At 35.7% G+C, this 26,713-nt stretch overlaps 3 protein-coding genes across 9 annotated transcripts; 2 read left to right on the forward strand and 1 right to left on the reverse strand.

Annotated features, from left to right (window-relative positions):
* Positions 1-3,548: 3,548 nt before the first annotated feature.
* On the forward strand, positions 3,549-7,143 carry LOC131666103 (bcl-2-like protein 2). Of its 3 annotated transcripts, none has more exons than XM_058938488.1 (4): positions 3,549-3,779; positions 4,385-4,751; positions 5,349-5,810; positions 5,885-7,143. In XM_058938488.1, exons 2-4 carry the CDS (start codon positions 4,536-4,538, stop codon positions 6,002-6,004), a joined length of 798 nt encoding a protein of 265 aa, XP_058794471.1. In that variant the 5' UTR covers positions 3,549-3,779; positions 4,385-4,535; the 3' UTR covers positions 6,005-7,143. The 3 variants fall into 3 exon arrangements, with proteins under 3 accessions (XP_058794471.1, XP_058794469.1, XP_058794470.1); XM_058938486.1 differs by having other exon boundaries at positions 4,380-4,751; positions 5,885-7,142; XM_058938487.1 differs by lacking the exon at positions 3,549-3,779 and adding an exon at positions 3,906-4,051 and having other exon boundaries at positions 4,380-4,751.
* Positions 7,144-7,766: 623 nt separating this feature from the next.
* On the reverse strand, positions 7,767-15,213 carry LOC131666097 (E3 ubiquitin-protein ligase arih1). Of its 5 annotated transcripts, XM_058938476.1 has the most exons (12): positions 15,018-15,213; positions 14,889-14,914; positions 14,392-14,665; positions 12,362-12,611; positions 12,039-12,278; positions 11,744-11,959; positions 11,108-11,665; positions 10,794-11,020; positions 8,965-10,714; positions 8,357-8,477; positions 8,182-8,283; positions 7,770-8,101 (listed from the first exon to the last, which is right to left on the reverse strand). In XM_058938476.1, exons 4-9 carry the CDS (start codon positions 12,569-12,571, stop codon positions 10,633-10,635), a joined length of 1,533 nt encoding a protein of 510 aa, XP_058794459.1. In that variant the 5' UTR covers positions 12,572-12,611; positions 14,392-14,665; positions 14,889-14,914; positions 15,018-15,213; the 3' UTR covers positions 7,770-8,101; positions 8,182-8,283; positions 8,357-8,477; positions 8,965-10,632. The 5 variants fall into 5 exon arrangements, with proteins under 5 accessions (XP_058794461.1, XP_058794460.1, XP_058794459.1 ...); XM_058938475.1 differs by lacking the exon at positions 14,889-14,914; XM_058938478.1 differs by lacking the exons at positions 14,392-14,665; positions 14,889-14,914 and having other exon boundaries at positions 7,767-8,101.
* A 1,136-nt stretch (positions 15,214-16,349) lies between these two features.
* Positions 16,350-25,882, forward strand: LOC131666098 (serine/threonine-protein kinase ULK3). Its single transcript, XM_058938479.1, has 8 exons — positions 16,350-16,577; positions 17,495-17,646; positions 20,225-20,439; positions 21,013-21,239; positions 22,611-22,872; positions 24,186-24,383; positions 25,173-25,357; positions 25,726-25,882. Exons 1-8 carry the CDS (start codon positions 16,491-16,493, stop codon positions 25,843-25,845), a joined length of 1,446 nt encoding a protein of 481 aa, XP_058794462.1. The 5' UTR covers positions 16,350-16,490; the 3' UTR covers positions 25,846-25,882.
* Positions 25,883-26,713: the final 831 nt, after the last annotated feature.

Raw genomic sequence — 26,713 nt, forward strand, 5'->3', positions numbered from 1 at the left:
ATCGGTAAAAATCGAAGTGCGCGTTTGGATTTCGCATTCGTAATTCCACTGCAAAGGAAAGAAACAAAACAATGCCAAAATATAACCGTGACTCAATCGCGATGTCGGCCGCATCGAACCCCTTACGTCACGTTATCGTGGCGCGCACGCAGCGGAGTTGCATCTCTTGCGCGTCTGAATCATTCTCGAGACTCGAGACAGCGTGAGAGAGGAAAAAGAAGCAACGAGCAAAGCTCCCTTCTCCCGCCTACTCTCGCGCCGAAGGCATGAATGACCGGTCTCCCACTCGGCGACGCGGCGGCGGCGACGGCGGGGCGACGAGGAATTTTATGCGCGCGCGCGCGAGGAATGCCGATTTTTCGCGTTCATTCATGAAACGCAAGCGCGGCCTTTATATATGTACGGGCGCGCGCGGTACTCCTTTCTCTTTCCCTGCGTTGCCCTGGCGTTTTCCGCGCGCGCCGCCGCTTACACGACCGCGACACTGCGAACAATCGCTCCGCCGGTGGCCCAACCAAAAGAGACGCCCGGCGTGCGCTATTCGCTGGGGTGGGTTATCGAAGGGAGGGAGGGGGAGAGCTGGAAGCGAGATCGCTGACCGGGGGAAAACGTGCGTAAAAGCTCGAAAAGGCACAGCGAGACGAGTCGTACGTATTTAAAGAGCCCGCAAGAGCACAATGCATCGTTGCGCAGCTGTGCGCACGAGGAACTGGTTCAGTAGAGAGCCGAGAGCGAAGGAACACTCGCGCGCGCGCGTATACCTCGTTTATTTCGCGTGTAAGGCAAAAGTCGCGCTGGGTTTACGCATCCTTGGACTCTCATTCATGCAACGCTCGAGCGGCCTTTGAAGGTTGCGAGGGCGAAAAAAAAAAAAACGACGCAGAGAACGCTCTCCTCCGAAGCGGCTTTTCGGAATGATCTTCATTTGCATTCGACAGACTTGACCGAGCAACGCTGTCGTCTCGGCTCACTTGCAGCTGATTGTCATATATATATATACTCGCGCCCACGGACTGCTGCACATCGCGCTCGACGAGTCATCGGCCGCGGGGCGCGTTCTCGCGCTCCCGAATTTCGGGCGTGAAACGCGACGATGACAAGTGCGCGCGAGCAGCAAGTGCATTGCGGGCCAAGCTGCCAACGAGAGATCGAGAGCTCGTGCGCGCTCGGTGACCGGCGAGGCCGAAAGGCGGTGAGACGATGCATTTTAGCGGCAGGAGATGTCAGTGACCCAGAACTTCTCGCGAGCGAGCGTTGTGCGGCAGCGCGGCGCGCATGGCACCGAGAAACCAACTTTCACTGGCGGCTGAGCGGTTTGCGCTGTTGTATTATAGCCTCGTAAGCATCTCGGTATTTCGTTGTTCGGCGCTTCGTCGAGTTGATTCCTCCCTTCCCCTTCTTTTTGGTAATTATCGCGCTATGGGTACTTGGAATCTCGTGCTATACGCAACAATGTGAAGCGACAAACATCGACAAACTTGCGATCTCACCATTGTGACGTACAATTTTCCCACAGAAACGTTCACGGCAAAAAAAAGTCTCGATCCTTCACCTCTCTATAAAAGTCGGGTCCAATTCTCACCTACTTTGTCCGTCTTCTCAGGGTTGAAAGATTGAAACCCGTGCTGTTTTGTCCGACGAGCAATCAACTGCAGCGTATGGCGTAATCTCTCTCTCTCTCTCTCTTTCTATACATATATATACCGAATACGTCGGAGAGATACTACCTACTCGGCTTCGCTCCGAGATAAGTGTACGGTGCACATATACACATTCAGCGATGACTTTGTAATAAGAGCTTCGTGCTCTTTGTCCGCGTGTAGATCGCCGCGTCTAATCTAATTGCAAATGATGGTTGTATACTTGCGAAAAACTGACGGTAGAGAATGTGAAGCTGTATGCGCTTGAATGCCGAACTGCTTTCTACCTGCGTACAGCTTGTGCAACGTGTTTTGAACTTTGGCTTGTATGCGTCGAGCGAATTGATACCTGTAAACAATTTCAACCATTGAATCCAATTTATTCGTTCTCTGATCTGAAGTAAATCGCATTTCACGTTGCTACAACTAATCATACAGTGCAATCACGAAGATACTACAAGCTTTTCGTCAATAAACAGAAAACGACCTTTTCACTATTTAACGCTTCAATAAAAAACACCCGTAATCATCGTGAAAAGGGTCATGTTTCTTACGTGCAAAAGGAAAGTAACTGGCACAGGATAAGTTCACCGAGAGGAAGGGAGAGAGAGAGAGAGAGAGAGAGAGAGAGAGAGCGGGAAGGAGGGATAATCTTCCCAGTCGTCGGCGTGCGCGGATGAGAGCTTGGGAAGAAAAGCCCAAGAAGGAAGGTTCTATTTCTGGCCTTTCCGCTAGCCGTAGGCCGTTGTATAGTTGAATGGGCATTGCCTTTGCGCTCGCAAGACTGCACTTTCACGCGCACAGGACGTTTAGCTGTGCTTAGCGCGAGAGACCGAGTGAATGAGCGTTTCGTTTTTCTTTTTATCCTTGCCGATTGCCGGACAACTTGATTTTTAGCGAGAAACTAAGGTTAACGCGATGGTCCAGGCTCTTCAGTTGTGAAAATTCGAATCCACCGCAGGCGCAAAAATTACGTGCTCGCAGTGTCACGCGTGCCTCGCATAAAGTATACGTTTACTGTTTAAAAAAGCCCTGCTCCTCTTCTGAAAAGTCATGGCGCCAAGAGAGAGAAGAATTTTTCGGCGTCTCACGAATATAAAAGGGACTCTCGCGGGAAAGGAATGCGCTCTGACTGCATCAACGCTCGGCATGGATGCACTTAGGTGTGAGGGCACGTGCACTTCATTGCATTGCAACTCTCTCTCTCTCTCTCTCTCTCTCGATCCATGCACTACGCTCGCGAGGGATTTGGTTCTTTCTCTTTTTTTACTCGCTTGAGCTCGCGCGCGCGATAGATCGCTGATATGTCCTTTGGCTTTTACCAAGTTGTGCTATCAGCCAATTAAACCTATATCCTGAACACGCGCATATGCGAGAATCTCATCCGCAGTGGCGCTTAATTGGAAACGGATTGGTGAATTTCTAAAAAAGAAGAATTGTTTCTATCTCTCGATAACGGGTTAATAACTGCGCCATTTATTTTGCAATACCTAATTTAGTTGTTTTTAATATACGTAAGTATAACCTAAAATCAAATGAATCATTTAAAAGGGTGTATGTAGCTGATTGAAGAGATGGCAACAGTACTTACAAACTTCAAAGTCATCCTTGCAAACTTCTATCTGACCACACTACATTCCTGCATTCAGTCTTAAAAAAACTACAGGGAGATGACTTACGGCAACGACATAGCAGCAGTGTGATACTACCACCTGTTTACATAAACAAAACAGCGATCCGTTATTATAAAAAAAAACAAACAAATGAAAAAAACAACAAATAAGCAAGTAGAAAAAAAGACAAGAATCGCCATGCTCGACGGATGATGTTGGTGGTGGTGGGGCGAAAACTTGAATGATTCCAGCGCGGCTGGCTAGCTAGTAGTGTGGTGGGATGAATCCGCGCGCGCGAGCCAGCCAACAAGGACGGCACACAACTCGCGCCGAAGCCGAGGCAGCAGCAGGCGCACACATACGCGGGCGCTCGACGTCGGAAATGGCCGCGGGAAAGTAGTGCGCAAAGTTCTACTGCTACCTTTTTTTCTTACCAGAATTGACCGCCAAAAAGTGTCGATCAGCTGTTCGCTGCTCCACTTGGAAATGATGCTTGAGTGTCGAAGAATGACAACGTAGAAGTGTGGTGAGTGCTCATAGAGTACCTAATCGATCGCTTTCCCGATCATGGGGAAAGTGCGTTTTTCGGGAGAGAGTGTGTGCGAATTCGGGAGTGGAGCGGCTTGGAAACCAAATGAGGGCCACTGTATTGATTATTTTCGCCGAGAACACCTGCTGTTAGCTTTTCGTGAGGCAGCTTCTGTGTTAAATTCTGTAACTTAGTTTGTTCAGTTTTTCTAAAAGTGTGTATTTTAAGATGATTCCCAGTTGTTGATTATTGAATTGAATGGACATTTGGTAAGGTATAGGATGGTCTAATCGTTTGTGTCAAACCAACAGTGTATCTTAAACTGATCAAGAATTCCTTGATTTACTACGATAGCAAGCTTTCTCACGACATCCTCTATAAAAACATAACGGTTTATCACTCCGCTGACTTTTCAATCGATTTTCTAAGTGCTCTTAAATTTCAAATCCCCTAGTCTCGCAAGTTTATGTTGTTCGGCTAACAGTTCCAATTTTTGCATTAATCTCCGTAGCGAATTTCTTGATTGCAAAATCCTTTTTCTTCGCGTACGTATACAGTTTACTCTGAACATAATGTCATGGTTATTTTTTTTTCTAGGTTAGATTGTCCAAAAAGGAACCGGGCAAAATGGAAGCCGCCAGGAGCGGCCTCGTGGGTATCCTTCCGTTCTAAAGCATTCGCACGCATATAAAAGTGTATATAGATCTGGAGGACATAAGCTGCAAGGATTCTAAGAGAGTGAGAGAGAAAGCGATGGCCGGCGATCGTGTAAGCACGAACAATGAGAGCCGTGACGGCGGTGGCGGCGAGGACGAGGTGGAGGGGGTGGAGCCGCATTCCAGAGTGGGCGGCATTCCGGAATGTGCTGCGGCGGCGGTGGTAGTGGCCAAGCCGAGCGTCGTCGACGGCCTGTGCCGCTATGCCCAAGGCGCGACCAGCGGCGGCTTGTCCTTCCTCGAGGTCTGCCAGGTAGGGAGAGATTCAAGTGGGGAGCGGTGGTTGAGAAGATTTTCTCACGGTTTCCTTTTTACCTTTTTTATGTTATACAGCCGGGAGAGAGAAAGAGAAGTGCTGAGATTTGAAACGATGCCGATGAGGATTATGGTCGTTTTTTATTTTTGGAAATTTTGCTTTACTTTTAAAAATCTTGTACTTTAGTTTTTATTGCAATATTGTAGGATTATGCAAATTTACTCTTTTTTTTAAATTCATTTCAAATCAATAAAAAGTTGCATTTTACTTTGCATTTATATTAATCATGAATACTGTATGTATTCAAAAATAATGAAAATTGGAATTTTGCTTTTTTTTTACTACAATAAACTGATATTAAAAATATATATATAAGAAATAGATGAAAATGTAATAAAGCTTTTCACATATATTTTTGAATATTTATTAAGTCAACCTATTATAGAGAATTTTTTGAATAGTAAATCAGAAAATAATTATTATGTAGCATTAAGAACTTACCTTACTTGAAGGATTAATTTTCTTTATTTACATCAAATACTGTAAAATCATTTACAAAATAATAATAAAGTTTATTCATCCTTTTTTTTACAGATTCGGTTACAGCAATCATTTCCACAAATCTCTACACCTCAGAGGTCTAGTCTCTGCGAAGACTCTATTGAGCTCACAGCAGAATGCCTGGCAGACGATGTGATTAGATATCTTCTGAAAGAAGACATTTACCAGATATCCAGAGATCCCATCTCTCGCAGCATGTGTCACAATGTTTATCAGATGCTAAATAAGCACAGCATACTCTTTACAAGCATGGTTAATCGATTGAATGTCACACCAGATACTGCATATGAAGCTTTCATGGGGGTAGCTGATGAATTATTTTTATGTCAAGGCATTACATGGGCCAGAATTGTTTGTCTCTATGCATTCATGGGCAGATTGGCTTTATGGGCAAGGGATAGGCGCATGCATACTCTGAAAAAGAAACTACCCAAATATGTTGCCAGGTACATAGGCGAAGAGATTTCACAGTTTATTAAGATATGTGGTGGCTGGGTATGTACTACTAATTAATTTTTCTATTTAGAAAAGTTTTAAAAGCTTTTGCTAACTATTAGTACTTTTTTCAGGAGCAACTATGTTTAGAATATCCAGTAGCAGAAGAGATGAGTGGTACAGTTTGGAGAAGTCTCCTGATGACTGGAGCTACTCTAGGCTTGGTAGCAACAATTCTGTCAGTAACATCTTGATTTCTAATGCAGAATAATTACGATGAAACCATCCAGTGAAGCTTTCATCGTGTACTTACATCCTGTGATTTAATGATAACAAACAAAAAACAAAAAAGTTGAAAAAAGAATCATATTGCACGCTTTTTATCAACGAAGGACTATTCAGTATTCTCAGTAGAAAAAGAAAAATCTCGCACTCGCTCAGACTATAACCGAACGATGTAAACGATAATTATTGTTCGGCCAAGGTGTCTTACTTTATTGTATTTAGCACGGGGATATGTAACTTTTATACGTGCGAGGTGTTTTTTTATGAAACATGGCAATGCAAGTTCTCTATTAATATAATAACTTTAAAGAAAAACGCCAACTGCATAATCGTCTAGTTCAATTCCTAAGATATTTGTAAATGAACTGTTTCAAAGATGTTCCTTGTCTTTTTAAAGGGAAATTACAAAGAAAAATACTCGAGAAAAAATCAGTGTTTACACGTCTATATTCCAAAAATGTTTGAGCTACTTTACATTTAGGTAGGAACTGTCTATTTTATATTTATTTATAATTTATTTTAGGTAGATAATAAAATAATTAATTATGCTCTCTAAAGAGCGAAATCTATAAAATTAATACATTTTTTCATTCATTGTAATGTATTTTGGTCGTATATTTGCGACTGCAACAAAAAAAGTTACTATGCTGTTTTATTGCCACTGACGAATTTATAAGCGGTTTTCTAAATAAAAAGTTATCGGAGTATCGGATGTCAGACGTGTGCCATGGTAAAAATAAATAATTAAATGATTTGTTATTGTAAAGATAATATAGCAAATTTATATATTTTACCATTGCTCGTATTTCACATAATTTCCAAACACCTATATATTAAACAAATAGTTTTTTCACCTTGACAATTTTGGTACACGTTCGATATTTGTTCAATGTCTTATTATTTAGTAAATCCATAATCGGTATATATTTTTTTCATACTTGTATAAGATTTTGCATGAATTATTGGTAATAATAAATACTCATCATGTAATAATACTCTTTTCACTATCCTTATAATGATCCTTACCATGTTATGGTTATGCGGCGATAAAGTCAAGGCCTTGGATTTACTAGCAAATTTATAGTTTAGAAGAATGGGATATCAAATTGATTGCACATTGTTCTTGTGTATTTTGAGCCCTCGAATCGGTAACTAGATTTTCCGGTAAAATGGATTCGCAAGAAAAATATGCCAAAATGGCACGGGTACTCAGAGTCGAGGGCTTTACGTTTCAGTAATATTTACTCAAATTTGATCGGTTTTCAGGACCGTGGCGGCGGCCTATGCAAGTATGCCGAAGATTCGCAACGACGTCCCCCTATTAGGAGAATCCTTTATAAAACAATGCAGTAGCTTCACTATTAACAATATCGTGTGTATATATGATCTATGAGCTTGCTATTTTACTTTCCGTGGCATGGTATACTATTTTTCGTATCAAGGAGACTGAAAAGTCGAACTTGCACTTCCCGGGTGCCTGGTACGAAAATGTTATTTTTAGTGAGTAATTATTTTCAATTGTTTCAATGTGTCTTTTGCATTGAATTTATTTCAATGAATAATTTACATATAATTTTACCTAACAACCTTTTACGTTAACATAATAAATATACTTTTTCTAATAACGTACAACATGAAATTCATGGTCTTTACATTTAAAATATTATAAAAATGTACTATACTTATTTCGAAACATAAACATTAGTTATATTCCAGTCTTATTTAAAACTTATTTTTCAAAAATTTATCAATGTGATTTATTGAAAAATGTAAAGATGAGTAATTTGCATTAATTGAATTGTTGAAACTGTATAAGAACATTTATTCACATGCAATATTGACATAAATTACGTTATGTCTAATTAGACACAAGATGTAATACGTTTATAAATTTTGATATACATTAAAATCTATTAAATTAAGTATGTCAAACGTCAGTGGTGAATTTTAATGATGTGATTGGAAATTTAAGCGATAATATATAAAGACTATTTGTCAGATTTTTCCTATCTTTTACTCGCTTTTGTAAACCAGTTTCTCTAAAATCTTATTTTCATCATTGCCATCTGAAAAAATAAGAATATTTCGACAATTAGTTGATAAAGGGATTTTTATTAACAAATAAATTTTCAAACTTTTAAAATACCGATATGATAATGGTAATATCGAGTTTGTATTTAGGCTTAGATTGTGCTATTGACTTAAATTTAAATGAAAAATGTCCTCTTTCTCTCGTTCAATACTACAGCTGGAAAATAAATTTTACAAAGTGCTTACATGTACAAACTGCAGTTTGTAGAAATGAATTTTTTAATATTCACCTTGAATTGTTGCTAATTGATCGTTAATTTCTGTAGAGTTCGGATACAGACGTTGACGAGTAAGACAGTATATTCATCAATCATTTCAGATGAAGTTGACTCACCAGAAGAATATGGTAATCTACACAATGCAGGTATGCGTTTAGAAATGCTAGTTTTAATTTGAACAAATTTATCAAGTGATTGTGTTTGAAATCGGAACATTTGTACAAAAATGAGCTAGTCGATTTTTTAAATGCATCTAGCAAAAACTAATTATTCCATTTTTTATGCATTTACATAAGGAAATCAATTTTAATGAAAAAAATATTATTCGCTCCTTTAACCAGAATAGAATTCTCATCAAAACGAAGATTACTTAGTCGCTATGTATGCGAGGTTGATTTTATTTGTTTGTTTTGAATCGCGTGCCTACGGATAGAAGTTACGTGCAAGTAATAACATTCATCACTTATCTACAGAATAGTATTGAAAAATTGAATGTGAATTATTAATGGGTATTTTTAATTTTTAATATCAACTATACGAAGTCGTTATACAAATATACAAGTAGACAACTAAATACTGTATGTGAATTTATAGGAATAAATAATAATACATTCACTTACGATATTTTAGAAGTATAGTAGATTTATTAAACTTGACACTCGATAATGTTTGTATGCAAAAATGTGGAACAGGTCAGATCCATTGAACGGGTCGATGTTGTGATTGACTCTCTCTTCCCTTATTTACCTACTACCATTATTTTCATATTGAGTGTACAATTGGCAAAATCTATCAACTGCCAATTTCAAATTTTTGTTTTCTCTAACGATGCAATAATAGAAATTAACAATATTCAAATCCGTAAAGAATTAGATTGCTGCAATATGACACAATGATTTGAATTATCCATTATTTGGGTTATTGCTTGCGTGTCGACGTTTCATAGTCTTTATAAAGACTCTATGCTTTACTGTACACAAGAACTCGAAACAAATTTCAACAACACGCATATTGTCCATATATTCACACATCTCGACGCATGTCAGATTTCATGATTCTTTTCAAATGGTTACATTATGCATCAATAGTGTTCTAAAACATTGATAATATCAGATAGTGTAAAGTTTATCATTTCTGTAAAATAACAGGTATGTGATTCGATATAATCATTCAAATGAGAAAAAATTCGAATTTATTTACAATTAAAGATAAAATTGTAATGTGGGCTTATGTAAACTTACTTGAAATACAAAATATTAACAATTTAGAAGCAATATATCGCAAAATCTAAAATGTGAACTGAATCTGAAGTTTGGCAGGTAAAGCCTGGACGTGATAGTCCAAATATGGAGCACCGATCTAGATTAAATAGTTCAGCGACTCCATTCTTTTTTTATGATTTAACAATTTTTTCGCAGTATCATATCATTAATGTACAATTTTTTACATTAAATCATTTTTTTTTTTGGGGTTGCTGTGTCAGTTTGAAGCGCATACATTTACACGTATTCATCAAATGCGTAGAGAAAAAGAAAAAGAAAAAGAAAAAGAAAAAGAAAAAGAAAAAGAAAAAGAAAAAGAAAGAATGATTGAATAAGAAATGTCTCAACAAACTGCACAATTCTTCATTTTGCTGGTGGTGATCACAGGTTCACTTATATTTAAAGCACCTTTTTTTGAAGATATATTTTTTGTAGTTTTGCAACCCACAATGGAAAACTACGCAAATTAGACTAACAATTATAAGAAATAAGGGATGAATACGCTATCATATACACAATTACCTTACTAAACTGATGCTACTCTACTTGAAATGGATATTTGCTTCGAACAGACGTAATAATTAAGTCAGTAATTTAAATAACTACTTAAATTATAGAGTAGTTATAATAATGATAATAGTAATGATAATAATGAATTTATAATAGAGATAATAGTAAAGACTACGTCTTCGTTTGCAATGAAATCATTCAAATAAAATCGTTTATTTATTAAGCCTTTTGATAAAGACCATCGGCCCTACGCTTTTTCTTCTTCTTTCAAATAAAACCATAAAAATGGTTGAAAAAACCATGGTCAAAAAAATATCCGTGAACATAGACATGACTTCAAATCGTGTTTTCAATTACAATCTTAAAAATGACAGATTTTGAGTGACGGCGATATACGATTTTCCAATGTCTTTCTCAGCTTTTGCGATTTATCACAGCTGAATTAATGTTTGAAAGTTTTATTTCTCTTCGACCGCGCACAACGGCAAATAACACAGTATTTCAACTTCCAAATGTTTAGTCCATGTACTCCCACCAATCCTTGTCATAACCTTCATGCACGTGTTCTAAGAGCACTTTTCGCCGACTTTCACAGTATCTACGAAACAAAAATATATAGCAATTATCACAGAGATTCTTACAGATGATTTATATACGTCAAATAATAAAATGTTTACCTGTATTTGTCCTGAACTTTTTGTTTGATATCAGCCAAATTTTCTCCGGTGATGTCTCGCTCAAGATACTCTGAAAGAAATTCAGTGGCGGACTCCAAATCCTTTTGATTATCTTCAAAGATCACAGATTGATTATTCTTACGAAGATAGTAAGCAAATACATAAGTGTACATAAGAGTCTGGCGGCAAGAACAAAGAATGTCTACCGCTTTCTTCAAAAACTGTACCTGTAATTGCAAAGATTACAATAAACAAACTTTACACTAACAATAAAAATTAAATTCAACGAATCCTCGGCAAACCACAAGGCTTACTTCAATCCACGACATGTTATGTTGCTGCATTTCCTCCATTTTTTCCTTAACGCTGGCATAAAGTTTGCTCTCGAATTTGAGCGACTGCATGTGGTTGATGTACCGATTACAGTAGAACAGGTATCGTTGAAGCGCCGCCCTCGACTTCTCCTGAGCGTCTCGTGCCACTTTAGCATCTTCTTCGTCAAAACGATTGCAATTATACCAACTAGTACCATGAGGATCCCAAGGTCCAAGACAAACCCAACAGAATTCCTGTCTACAATTCTGATTTTTACAGATCATGTGATTACAACCGCCATCCTTTTCAATGGTTACGTTACACTTAGGACATTCCTTCGTATTTGCTGCAATCCAGTTGGACGTCTCAGAGTCATCGTCACATTTCTTGATCCACTTCCGTAGTAGGTTACACTTGACGGGATCGTGCCAGTTCTCACCGCAGTTGAAACAAAATGTGTGATTGCACTTGCACGTTACTGGCTTTGATTCCACATACTGTACTTTTATCGCGTTATTGCAGTCGGGCGTTGGACACCACCTCAGTAGCCTATTGCACTGAAATTATCAATTGGATTGTGTGACATAATTATTTCAATATATAGCTATTTTTCTAGTACGACATCTCAATATTACCTCCACAAAACTGTTGGTTATAAGATGTTGATATTTTAGTTTGACTTTAGAGTCTTTGACTAATTTCATAACTGTGGCATCATCCACTAGAATATCACAGGAATGTGCTGCACATGATATTGTTTGACCCATTCCTTCTTCCATGATTTTTGTTGTGAGATATTCACCCCAGCAACCTGTACAAAACCGATGCCCACATTCCAAACCAGTCATCATCTAAATGGGAGAAAAAATGTATTAAAAAGATAGATAATTTAAGACAATAAATTATTTGAAATCTTAAAAAACTATATACAGATGCTGGTAAGGCGTTGAAGCAGATTCCACATTCTTCCATTGAATTTGTAGAGTTGCGTCGAGACAAAGAATTATGAGAAGAACGACTCCTACCTATTACAGTACCTTTTCTGAATGGATTTATTACGTGTGCTTCTGTAAACAATTTTTCCTGGTCACCATCATAAAATCTTTCCATCAGTTTTTCTTTATCCCATTTGAAATGATTCAATAAAATCCTTGTAGTAGTTGCTGGTATCTAGTTAAAAGTTGACATCAATAAATTATGGTACAAACCATTGACAACACGAAATGGAATGAAATATTTTGAATTTAAGTTACCTCTACAACTGAATTGACTTCTTTGATACAATCCACCATGTGCTGCACAATCTCTTCTGTCGAAAGAACTTCAACTGGATACTCATCTGTATCACTTGCCTTCTCTCGTAGATTGCTAGACTCGATTTCCATGGCAAAATCTACATCGTCTCCACTGGATTCATTACCAGAGTCAACATCATCATACAGTGTTTCTTCCTCAGAATCCATTGTGACTGATAATGTGTATTTTTATTGATGCCTTTATAGTCTGAAAAATGGAGAAAATGTGTAACTAAATATAGTATGTATCAATTCTTAAAACTCTTTTATGAGTTCATTATTCTCTTATTATCAATATTGAGACATGCTCTAGGACATATATACTACTATCATGAATTCTAGAACATATATACTACTAATGAATCATATATAGTATTTTATCTATTTATAACTTTTAAATGCACCAAGTGTCTATTGTATTAAAAATCAATATGGCGAAAGGAAGTACAGTTAGTCATTTAACTGATGAAAAGTTGATGGAAAACTGCCCAGTGAAATACGATGTCTTGGTAACGATCTTTTAAACGCTGGGCAAAACAATAATTCGGTTAGATATATTCAAATTGTAGGTTATGAATCGAAAACATGTCTGAGAAAGCTTACATCCGAAAACAAATGTAAGTGTAGAAAAATTTCGATTTTCAAATTTCCAGTACTAGAGACTTGCACATTGATATCCTGGATGTTCAAAGAAGGCACTTCAGATTCCAAAGTCCGAGAAAACTCGTTGAGAGAAGTGAAACAAGTGAAAGCAATGTATAATTTTTCCTCCTCCCACCGTCTCCTCTTCGTGTGAAAAAAAGTAGCGCGCGCTAATTCCCAAAGAACGAACTGACTTGCAAAAGACACTTATTTGTCAAAGCTTTTTCTCATTATTGATTTACTCGTGACGTTTTCCCGTACGACATCGAAATAAAAACAAAGAATAAAAGTAAGTATGTTTCTAGTACGATGAACGGACGACATCAACGAGTCTCCACCATTTGCTCGTTCATGTTAATGCATTGTTTCCACTGCATTGGAATACGAGTCATACTCGGTGGATGTATCGATAAAACCCACATACATACATATTCGCGCGTTGAGAACGGTTTTTAAAATTGTACAATTACGGGGCCCATGCCGACTAGCTGATTCTGATTTGAAATCAATTGAATTGTCTTTCGCATGAGATAAAAGACTTTTGAAAGCTCATAACGATATAAACTTTTTTGTAGGTAGTTTTTGATAATGCAACGGCCGAAATAATCACATTTAAATGTTAAAATCAATTTTGTCAGTGATTACGAAGTACAATCTTTTTCAAACGTAATTTCCTATTGTAAGTTGCGCTAGTTTTCATTCGATCATCCTTATTATTTTCTAATTATTCTCTTTGTTTTTGTCTGAGAATAAACGATAAGGGCGTTAGTTCAATGCAGCGCATTGGAATATGATATCACGTGTCAGAAGAGTTTTATATTACGAAATTCACAAGGACTTTAACACGGCCTCTTTTGGCGAATTTTTTTACAATGACTCATTCTGATGAGCGAGCGTGTTTATAAAAAGAAATTATAACGAATATATGAATAGATCCTAATCAATCCTGGAAAACTACACAGCTGCACCTCGAAAAATATTTGCGACAACAGCTAGCGAACATTCTTTTGTTCGCAGCGCAGCACAAAGGTAACGTAATTTAAAAGGCTTTCGTTCGAATTGAACGTAACAAACAATACACGTGTACACCCGCATACATCGATGAAAGCTTAATCCGAAAGGAGTGCAAAACACGGGGAAAAAATTGTGCATGATTCCCAATAGAAATGATATTTACTTAATCCCGGAGTGCTTGCGCGATGAAAGACTTTCCGACCTTGGGCGCAAGAAAAGTTCAAAGTCAACTGACTTTTTTTCTCTTCTTTTCGAGGCGAAAAGCCTTGACCGCTTTTTAGGGTTCTCAATATTTATGGGCACAGATCGAAAAATAAAAGAAAATCACCTACCTAGTTAGGCAAAAATATATGCGCGTTGAGCTTGAGAGAGTTCAAGTTGGCAGAGAGGAGTCAAAACACAGCGACGATGGCTTTATAAGCTGAGTCGTTCGTCGTCGACGTCGACGTACACGGCGCTTACTTCAGTTGGTTTAAACTAAACTGTCAGCAATCGAGGCCTTCTGTGCATTGGCGGTGGCGAATACGCGCATGTGTACATACACGGATACGTGTGCGCGTGCCCTGTGTCTGTGTATATGCTGACGCTCCGTTTGAACCTTTTCACCTAAAAATTTAGGTACGGTTAGAATACTCTTCCAGAGTATTGTCGTAATATATGACTAGTTAAATCCACTGAGCGAAAGTATCTAGGAGATAACTAAAACAACTATTCCGTTGTCAAGTTTCTGCACACCAACAACAAAGAAAACGACGACTTCTTTGGATGGAATCTTCCCAGCACTTGATTCTTAGCAAAAGAGAAAAGACCACAACTTAGACAAACTCACCACACGATACACACTCGTATTATCACCTGGCCAAGGGCATATTCTTAATAATAAACTGAGACGACCAAATACTGATGGTGGGTCGAGGGCGGGGAGAGGGGGATACAGAGGGATGTGTGAGATACGCACTGCGAATTTAGTGAAGGTTGCAGCAGCAGCGCAGTGTCTAACGCGTGTCTGCTGCCGAGCCTCTTGCTGTTGACTAACCAATACTATTGCTTTGGTCTGCTGTCCGTCCTTTCCTTTATCCCCCTCCACTTGGCTACGAGCGTGCTCCGGGCAAAGAGTTGTTCTATGAGTTGCAGTTCTCCTCTCCTTCTCTTAGCCAAAAGGCTTGAAGGGGTGCGTTATTGTCTGAAGTCAGCTGCGAATCGATTTGCTTGATCAATATAGGTATACTTAACATCTGTTTTGCCGCTCAGCTGATGCGACAGCGGTGTAGGATTAAAGGGACATGCGCGTAAGGGGAATTGTTTTCTTTTGCTCTTGCTGTGATAGATTTTAAAGCGATGAGGCTAATGATTGTTAAATTCGTGAAATAAGTTATTTATAAAAATTACCAGGAAAAATTTTGGATAAAGCTTAAGATTCTAATTTTATTGTTTGTATTTTATATTTTTTAGTTTTTTGCGTATATACAGTGGTTTATTTTGGAGCAGTGTGAAAACGATCTTTGTGATATTTAGCAAATTTGTTACTAAAAATAAAGTATTTAGCAAATTCATTTTTCCTATTTATTGCAAACAGCTTATTCATTCACATTGTTTGGTAAAGGGAATGGAAAATAAACGATGAGGGTATTTAACATTACTTGTTTATTCAGAATTTCATTATAATAAATCATATAATTTATCAAAATTTCAATAATAGACGTTTAAAATGTTTCAATCGTCTTATTATTGACTAATTCATTTTAACGGTTTCAATTCAACTACAATCAATTAAGTAATTTCTATTTCGGAAGTGAGGACATTGCTACATTGCAACCTTTCAGACGTAAATAAATAGGTCGAAGGATGGATCAATTTTTGTTTTTTATCTCCACCGGAAAATGTTAGCCGATATTATCTAACAAGTTCTATGTTTTTATTTGTTCTTTATTTAAACGTAGCTGTTTTTCAAAGGAAGCAATGAATGCAAATCGACTAGCATGGATTTTTCGCTGATTGTCCTACTTGTGCAAATGTAGGAAAAGAAAATTCAATTACCAAGGGGTTGAAAAATTCAAGTGAATATTTCAACTTCTTAGGAAATGATTGCCATAGCGCAGATATTTTTTAAAACAAAATCAAAATATATAAACAATGAAAAGAAAAATAATAAATCGCACGAAAATTCGAATGTCCGACGCCACTGAGTTGCGTTCTAGAGACAAGGATAGCATGATGATATATATCCCTCGCACGCATATTGTGCGCGCGCATGTGTTCTTCGTATGTATCTACTCGCTCAGTACGACACTGTCAAATACAGCACTATCGTAATTGTTTCATTAAATCAAAATTCAATTGTCATTGATGGATTAAACCGACGTTATTAAAAATAGCGCAATGGCGTGAAAGTTATGTGTGTGAGTGTGTGGTCGTAAGGCTCAGGGCAAAAATGAACTTGCCTAGCGTAAAGGACTATAGTATCCTCGAGAAAATAGGAGCTGGTAGTTATTCTACTGTGTACAAAGCCTTCAAAAAAGTAAGATGTTTTTAACATTTAGTTGATTAGAATAACAATTTTGACTGACGGTTGATTTTGTTATTACTCGGGGTTTAATGGTTTACATGTGCATACGGTGACTGTACAATTACAGATGTATGGAGGTTAGAAATTATCACGGCGCGGTATGTATTTTGGAGAATATGAGTTGACTGAATGAATATTTTTTTCTTTTGTGGCGTCGATAATAGGAATTAATTAGTTTCACCGTATTACAACTAAATGCAATAAATACATATAAATAAGTAATTCATATAGCACAATGAAAAGATTATTTATGCTTGAAATTTTCGAATTTTCATGTAGATATATATATACTGACCGAAAGTTACGGGGCTAAACTGGAATTGAAAAGTTTCGATCAATTATATTTTCAATTATAAAAATAATAAACTTTGCTTAGAAGGAAATATTAGGGTATATGGCCTCTTTTCATATTTTTATGTATAGATTAAGCCTCGGTGATAAAAATACAATATTCTTTGGTGGTGTTTAATTATTCATATAAATGGAATAAAATTAATCGGAATATGAATTGGAAGTTAATCAAGATAGAAAGAATAGGTATTCGTAATTGATATAATCTCGTCTGCATAATGTAGACTAATCGGAATTTGAAAATAAAGATTAAATGCGAGAATAATTCAATAAACCGATTACAACTTTTTCGAATATACATTAATTTTTATAAAGCCGATATTGAACAAAAAATGTTAAATTCATTATATCGTATGGTTATCCAATTTTCTCGTTCAAATATTTATTCATTGGTCTTATTTTTATAAATTTTTTTCGTCATTGAACATTCATTTAAGGAAAAAAAAACGTGCCTTTTAAAGCCATTGAAAACGAATTGCAGTATATTGAATTCAATTTAAAAGAAGGTACATTTACAGGATGGCTCACGTGAAGTGGTGGCGATTAAATGCGTCGACAAGTCGACCCTTTCAAAGTCAGCGATCGAAAATCTCATTACCGAGATCAATTTGCTCAAGATACTCAAGCACGAGCACATCGTTGAGATGCGCGATTTTTTTTGGGATGAGGGGTGAGTTTTTAGATTTATTCTTTACTCATATTTATTGTCAGACCGCTAATATATCTGTAAACAAATGACAAAAAGTGATATATAATAAATTTTATTTCAAAGTTCTTCCGTTTTCTGTCGATACTATTTCTGTAATATTTTCAAGTAATTTAATAATAATTTGAGACTATTTCAAAATGACATTTTTAATCAAATATTAGCATACTGTTGCTAGTAGCATATTTTTTATTATTGTATAAAATATTGTATTTAATGCCTTATGCATTTAAGAATCTAAACTGAAGTACAAAGAGTAAATTAAATTCGTTGAAAAAAATCCAGTCAGTCCGGTCTTTTGAAAATGATTGAAAGGACGCAAGCATTTCTTCAAATACCTTCCTACGTTCTCGCTTAGCCACTAGCTATATTTTTACCGAGTCTGCTAATCTGTTCTCCTAGTACTCTAGCTCCGTATTCAATGGCTACCGTTTGTCGAACTTTGAAACCTAGTGAGGTATTAGATAAGCGCTTATCGGTCATCGACATTTCAACTACTTTACTTTGAGATTGCTATTTTATAAAACGATTATGTCCTGCCTTAGAGCGACCGATTTCAGAGATTCTTAATGGTATTAATTTAGAAACGGTTACTTCCCGAAACGTTGGGAGTTTTCTGTTGTGGTGTCCGACGTGACCCACAGGTCACACTTGAACCATATTTCGTTGTGCATTTTTATAAATGATCTTGTTCCTTTGATCTCATATCCTCAAATACTTTTATATTCTGATGATCTCAAGATATTCACTAAGAGAGACTCAAATTACGCTTCTGCTAACTTACAATGTGATTTAAACACCATAGCTCAACGTGACTACTTAACCATTGCCTTTCACTTTGTTCAAATACGTGCTACGTGATTACTTTTTCTACGGCATTGTAACTATTATTATATAATTGCTCGATTACATGTACTGAGTACATTTATAGAGCCTTTCTGGTTAAAGATGTAGGTGTACTATTTGAATCTCGATTTACTTTTGCACCACGTATTTAATCTGCAGTTTCTCACAACAATAATATTCTGCAGGTTTCATCAAACGATACACTTGCGACTTCAATAACATCAACTCAATGATCTACTTGTTGAAGTTTCTTGTCATGCCCCATTTGCTTTATTGCTGTCAGATTTGGCATCCATGCACTCAAAACATTATTGAAAAATTAGAATTCGGTCAACACAATCTATTCAGATATATAACCTACAAACTGCGATGATTGACAGACTTTAAATATCAGGATTACGTAATATCGCGCCAGAACCTTAAGATACCTTGAGTAAAATCTAAGGATTTTATTCAAAATTGCACGATAACTTTATAATTATACATTATTAATCAAGGGAGTGAAAGTATTGACATGTCCATAGCACGCGTAAATTGACACTCGAGGCGAAGCCGAGGGTGTTAAATATGTGCTAGGGGCTTGCCATTTTCACTCCCGTGGTTAATATACTATTTTTTTGCCTATAGCGCGTAAAGTGCGTGTTGTGAAACCTGACATCCGGGTTTCAAGACGCATTTTACGCGCTGTAGACAAAAAAATTTTAAATAATCCTCTCACTTGCTCCACTAACCCGAAAGATTTCAACATCATCAGCGTAGAAAAATATTTGAGAATTTAATTTGGACTCTGTTTTTGACAATCTGCGATCGTTTGGAGCTTTAGACGAGGACGTCCGCATTAAAAAATATACAGAGCTATGAAAAATATACACAAATTCCTACCCTACTTTTCCAAGATGGCGCGCTAGTCTACGTTTCCGGAGACTCACCATTTAATTTAATATTCAATTAATTTTATTTCAATTAATTATATTTAATTAATATTCAATTCTAACTAGAAATTATTTGAAGGTCTTTATGGTCACGTAATCAGAGTTGGCGGCCATATTAATTGTGCAAACTAACGCCGACATCTCGAAAGTTTGGCTAGAATTTTTGTACGTTAGTTTAACATTGCGTTGACATTCCATCTTATAGTCTTCGCGAATATGTTAGTAACTATAACATTGGTTTTAATACTGTCTATCATGTATTAAATTTGTTTCGAATCTAACACAAATTGTTTTCAGGGTTTTCTAACAAACTTTCAACTTTTTCTATCTATTTAACCTATTCGTTCCGAACCTAAAACTGTCATATTGTCATCAACCAGCAAACTAAATAAACCAGTCTTTCTCTCTGTAAACCTACTTACATGACACTATCACGTGTAAAATGACACGAGCATGGAATACTTTACCAAATACGCCTTTATCAATTGATGACATTCACATGTTCCAAATTTTTCCGTACGCACTCTCAACCGCCTACTGTTAAATCTCAATTATACAGTTTAGTCTAATATTATAGTTAATTTTATTTTACTGAATTATCTCATTGCAATTTTGTGCAGAACTTACGTTCGTTTAATGAATGAGAATAAAAATGTAAAAAATATTACATAGCGAACATTCCATCTACAGAAAAATAAAGACAATAGATATCCAATTCTTTCAAACCTGATAGTAATGAATAATTTTTGCGAATTTATCTGCAGTCACATTTACATAGTGATGGAGTATTGCAATGGCGGGGACTTGTCCAACTTCATAAAGCGCAAGCATAAGCTTGCAGAGCATGTTTGCCGCAAGTTCCTACAGCAACTCGCTCTTGCGCTCAGGTATCTGCGCGACCATAACGTCTGTCATATGGACCTTAAGCCGCAGAATTTGCTGCTTGTCAAGAGACCTGTGCTTGTCCTTAAAATTGCCGGTGCGTTGTTATTTCCTTTATATTCTTGCCTGCATAATTGGGTGAGTTATTTCTGAGGAATATGCGAGGAATCCGATTACGATTCTATATACGCAGGGAAAATAAGAGGGTAGTTTCCTTATTGCTGGGATATTTGGTTTTGCATAATATTTCAAGTATACAATGTTATTTTACGAGATTTCGATGAAGAAATGGATTTTGATTTTTGAAAATCAGGCATATTTTATTAAGTCATAAATATAAAATGTTATAAATGTTTATTAGTTGTAAATCAATAAACTGTAGACAATTATATATTAAATGAGATTTTTACAAGCGAATAAATAATTTTTATAAGAAGGAAAAACGACGTGTCAAATTAAAAAAATGCATTATTTGACCCATTATCCATCATAAATTAAAAAAACATTGTTTCTAATAAGAATTGTTCTTTTGAAGAATAGATATAAAGTATCTTTAAAAATTGTACATTCTCTTTATAAAAGACAATCGCAATTGAATAACTTTCAATCATGGCTGCAACTCCTGTAAAAGGAATATATCAATAACGTCTAGACGCTTTATCCGTTACAGATTTTGGTTTTGCGCAATACCTCAGCATCTCTGAAACGAAGTTCTCAATAAGAGGTTCACCATTGTACATGGCGCCGGAGATTCTACTACGTCACAAGTACGACGCCCGCGTCGACCTCTGGAGCGTTGGTGTCATCATGTACGAGTGTCTTTTTGGCAAAGCACCTTATTCTAGCAATAGCTTTCCCGAACTCGCCGAAAAGATCAAGAGTATGAGGCCGATTGAGGTGATTAATTATAGTTTTATCTTGTTAATTAGGTATAGCGTTTGGTTTGATTCAAATTTCAATGATATATTTTATTTTTTGAACTTACTCTTATTATGTTTCGTAACGTGATTTAAATTTTTATTTTAATCATTAATGTTAAACATACGTGCTATAAATAATTGATAATAATTTAGCTAATATTACGCGACATTACAGACACTAAGAAGATAATTTTTGAGTATGTAGTTATTAAAAAGTAAACAAAAAATTTTTCGTTTTAAGTCAACTAAAACTAAAATGTTCTAAACCTTTCTCCGCTAAGAAACTCGTTATCGAAAATTGAACGTGAAAAATCGTTCTTTGTACTTATTATTATTATTATTATTATTATTTTTACGAATTAGGAAACTATTTTTTTACACACGATCACGAAAAGAGAAATTTTAAGCGAATTCATACACGATTATTAGTGCATGTATTCTCTTCGCTAAATATATATTGATTCTTCTGAAACTTGAAACTTTAGGGAACATAAATTTCATTTTACTTCAATATTTTTCATAATTAATTCAATATTTCTCGCAATTCGGAGCTGATCTATGTCTACATTTACACTTATTTACGAGAATTATTTATTTGACATCTGGTTGTTTCATAAATATGTAACCCATTACATACAAATGCATCGTGCGCCGATGGTATTATATTTTATGCATGGATTTAAAATTTCTTATTTCTTAATATGAATTACATCGGAAAGGTCTAATTTCAGAATATTTATTAAAAACATACATTTAATGATGTGTACGTAATAAGTAACACAATTGTAACATTATTTTTATTTTAACAAGTAGAGAGACCAACAAAAATATAATTAACTGTGTTTTAGTATTTTATTTAACGGGTATCCACATTTATTGCAAAAGTTAATAAGAAATGAACTGTTGAGAAATGCGTGGTCGAGCACGGGTTGCTGTATTTTTATTGTATTTTGGGTATTGCTCTAAGAGATAACCCAGCTCAGGCTATAACACCTTTTGCTCGTTGACCGTTCGACGCTGATTGATGACCAATGTGTTTTAATGTAGCAATAAATATATTTTCGGGATTTCTCTGCGAAAGGATGCGTCTAGCTGCAGTTATATTTATAATTGCAGTTCAGTTCAACTCTAACACTCGAAGCAGTAACACCTGACTTTTGAGTAGCTCTGCGTCTATTCTCATTTTATGTAATGTTTTTATGTGCGTCAACAAATATTGAATATTTTATTCTGCCAGAACGATTGAGTTTATTTTGCTTAATAAATTCAATGCGAGTAATCGGCGTGAATTTAGATTTTCAATGATAAAGTTGATAAAGAACGTGAGGTTGCTTTTGATCTAGCGTAGTTGCCGAAAAGCTGTCACATATCGACGGAGTGCAAGGATCTGCTGCTAAGGCTGTTGAAGCACGACCCCAAAGAGCGACTTACATTCGACGAATTCTTCACGCACGACTTCCTCGACCTCGAACATGCACCCACTAAAGAGAACTTCGATAAGGCTGTGACTCTTATACATAAAGCTGTGAATACTGACAATGAGGGATGCCATAGGGAGGCTTATCATCTCTACTGCGAGGCGCTTCGTTATTTCATTCCTATCTTGACTAGTGAGTTTTAACCCTTTTCTACTTTTTGTTTGGTAAATATCTACGTGTATACTTCTTGGCTGTTTTTTGATGGCTACTTTTTAAAATGCGAAATTGATCCAGCCGGTACTTTTTGCATGGAACTTTGAAACAGAAATATTTTCAGTAAATTCTTCATCGACTATTGCATTATGTATATATTATTTTCAAAAGGTTGCCGACCTTTTTCTAAGATATTGAATTCCAAGCCGTATACCTTTCTTGTTTACGTCTATTTCCACAGGTGGAAGCAGACGTACGTTTTTATTAATTTTTTTGCTAATTTGGTCGTATTTCCAAGCACAATTCCAGCAATTTAGCGGCATACATAATTAATCATCATACATTGAATGATTAACTGTAGTCGACTGCTTTGAAAAAAAAATATTATATTTCAAATATTGATCGACAAGAAGCGATATTTATAATTAACATGTTTAAATCTCTTTTCCCGTTCTATCTTAGTATAATTCAGTTGGAATATTGATACGTATTTTTAGTTGTTTAATCTGATACGAAAACTTTAATTGGCGTGTACCCGGTTTTTGTTAGTTGATTTTTTAAATATTGATTTATCCGGATGATGGGATTTCGTTGAAAAAAGCTCCACCTCGTCAAACTGTCACTACGTGTACTTTACTAATTGGGCGCTTTCATACTCTCAATTCCGTTAATATTAACAAGCATTTGTTTAATGAAATTGGACTGTAACAATTTTTGCAGTAATGCAAGATTGAAAAAGTTCGCGTTGTACGAAATTTTCAGTAATGTATTGGTTATTTTTCGTTTGTTTGTTCCATTGCAATCTGCAAGAATCGAATCTCATTTTAACGATTATCTAATTAATGTTTGATCAGAACGTTATTTTGAGGAAGTATGCAATTCGATTCTTGGATACACTATCTTATCTTGGAATTTTCGTGCAACGATACGATCTTTTATGAAGATAATAAAGGAATTTTCCGCATTTGATTAGCATATGATTGGTTTACTTTGAAAACGCTCATAGATCGCGAAGTAATTAATTACAAAAGTAGGAGAAACTTGAAATCGCCCATTTGCTTAATTGATATTTCGCGAACTGATCTGCACCAGACTTTTTATTATCTTTTCTTGATGACCGTTGAAAGAATAACATTGATTCTGTCTGTAGATTGAAAAGAAGATCTTCAATATAAAAACGTGGTTTAGCAAAGAAAGACCTCAACCTATATTTCTATACAAATAATCGTTTCGTCGATATAAACCCAAATCAGCTATACTTTACAAATTAATAGCGTTCGTCTGTCGCGCAGATGAGTCTGATTTACAGAAAAAAGAGGCGTTGAGATTGAGTGTGAACGAGTACATAAGGCGTGCGGAAGAGTTAAAGGACCTAACTTGTGCAGATCCCGAGAAAAACAACCAGGATGCAATGGTAGGTGCGGAACCTTGCAAACAATCGAAGTGTGACTCCCTGGAGCGCCATGACGCTGTCAACTTTCAGGAATTATGTTAGTACATCAATTGTTTTTTTTCGCTTAAATACGTGGTTGTGTGTGTAAACTTTATAATCGCATGCCAAAAGATCTTTCTTCAGCTGTCGTCAGCTTCAACTTATGATTTTTCGCTTCTAGTTTTTCGTTTTATATTTCACTGATGCAAAAAAAGTTTTCCGCTAAGATATCTTTTTTACAAACTACGTCGCGTTTTTGATTAATTCTTCTATTCTAAATGAAAACTTAAATTTTTTTAGAAACATGACATTTTGATACGTGTTTTTTAGATTTTCCAATTTACAAATTCAAAGTGAACGATTATGCATTTATTTTCAAAGTTAACTTTTCATAAAATAAAATAACACAAATCATTATACATTCAAAGCTTTTTATATTATTATTACTATTATTATTGTATTTTCCAGACATGTACAGCGTAATAGCTTTTTACATTACTCTTTACGTTCTTACGCACACGATTGATTGTAAATTTATATATACATATATACAAAGTAAACAGTTCGGCGTCACTTCTTCCTTTTTTCAAAGTTTTTTTATATTACTATACCAATAAAATTATGTATTCCTAATGCCACAAATTTCGAACATATCGAATTTACATAAATATTTACTAAAAAATAATTACTACAGAAAGAGATTTTATATAAACAGAAGAAACTTTACTGTTGTCTTTTTATAAACAAAAGAATCTTTTTAAATTATAGAAAACCTCAGTAGTATTTCATCCTCATATTAACAATAGAGCCTAAAGGTAAAAAATAAACAATATCTGGTCAACTGCAGGTGTGCTAAGCAGGAGTACCGGGGGTATGGCAGATGCTCTTGAGATAGGGGAGGTGGCGGAGCAATACCTGGCCGAAAGCAACTATAATCTCGCTCTCGAAAAGTTTCAATCGTGCCTGAAGATTTTGGTACCGCTGCTTGGCAAAGAACCTCCTAGCCGCAGACGCGAACTACTTTCCAAACAGGTAATCTTTATAACTAAGCTACCCTTCTCCTTCCATCTGATTCTTTCCCATGGAAATGTTTAATGAGTAGACGAGAAAGAAGAAAGCAGGAGAAAGAAGCAGTAGATCTTGTTTCTTTTTGCAATTAGAATAAGTAAAATTCACTTTACAAATTATTCGTAAAATTTATAAGAGGAAGTAGAAATTTTCTGTTTTTTTTTTCTATTGCAAAAATTATTTTGGTATGAGATGAAAGTATAATGAAATTATTACTAAGACAAATTTTAAAGACAAGTTTATCGATTAATTAAAGCTTTGATTAGTTTTTTTAATTAAAAAATAATCAAGAATGTTATTTAAAATATGATATGTATTATATTACTGTGCAGATACACAAGTGGATGAAGGAGGCAGAAAGTACAAAGGCTCTCTTAATTACTCGTGATATGGAAAAAAATGTGCAGCGCGCTCCAGAGTACCAAATCCAAGAACAATGTGCATTACAATAACTTTGCTTGACCTTCAAGACGTCTTATTTTTATTTAGTTTAATAAATATTTGTACAAATCTGGATTTTTCTTTGCTTTACGTCCTCGAAAGTTTACCATTATCTTCCTGTCTTTTTCTCATTTTGGAAACGAAACCTACATTATAAAAATTTTATACAAGTAACATGTTTCTTCCTCTTACATAACACTAAAAATATTTTGTTGACTATACAGATAATTAAGACTGTGCATAAGTTTTAATTTCTTATCAGCTTCTAAAAAATGTCTATAAAAAGCCGCTATAATTCCACTTGGGCGTGACGGGGGTACTGTGGTTCGAGAGGAAAACCGAATAAGAGAGTAGGGGAAACGCACATAACTCCCACCGAAAAACAGTAGAACTACATTTAATCTGAATTAATACATTTTAACCACTGACGTCACGATGATCTTACGCAACGCCAAAGTGCGTTTCATAATTTTTTATTTACTCAACCAGAGTAACATTAATTACATAACAATAATAAATATCCATATACATTACACATGCATGTAATTCAACAGAGCAAATAGTTTTCTATTCGCTTGTATTGGAACTTTATTTAAATGATTTCATTTTCATTTATTTTTTTATCCTTAAACATCGCAAAATTATCTAGTTTATTTTTGGTTTCAATTTTATTGCAAAATCCAGTAAACAACAATTAGGTTAACGATAATTGTTTAATAATTGGAAAAAAAGTTATATTGCATTTTTTTGGTAGTCTTAATCATCAAAAAATATCCAACAAAAAACGACAATTTCTGATTAATTAAAACGAAAGTTTTGATTAACCAGAATCAAATTGGTAATCATTGCGAATGTTTCGTCACCAATTCTTAAATGAAC

This window comes from Phymastichus coffea, unplaced genomic scaffold (genome assembly GCF_024137745.1).
Source record: "Phymastichus coffea isolate CEN01 unplaced genomic scaffold, Cenicafe_Pcof_1.1 PCOF00056, whole genome shotgun sequence".
In the NCBI taxonomy this organism is placed as follows: domain Eukaryota; kingdom Metazoa; phylum Arthropoda; class Insecta; order Hymenoptera; family Eulophidae; genus Phymastichus; species Phymastichus coffea.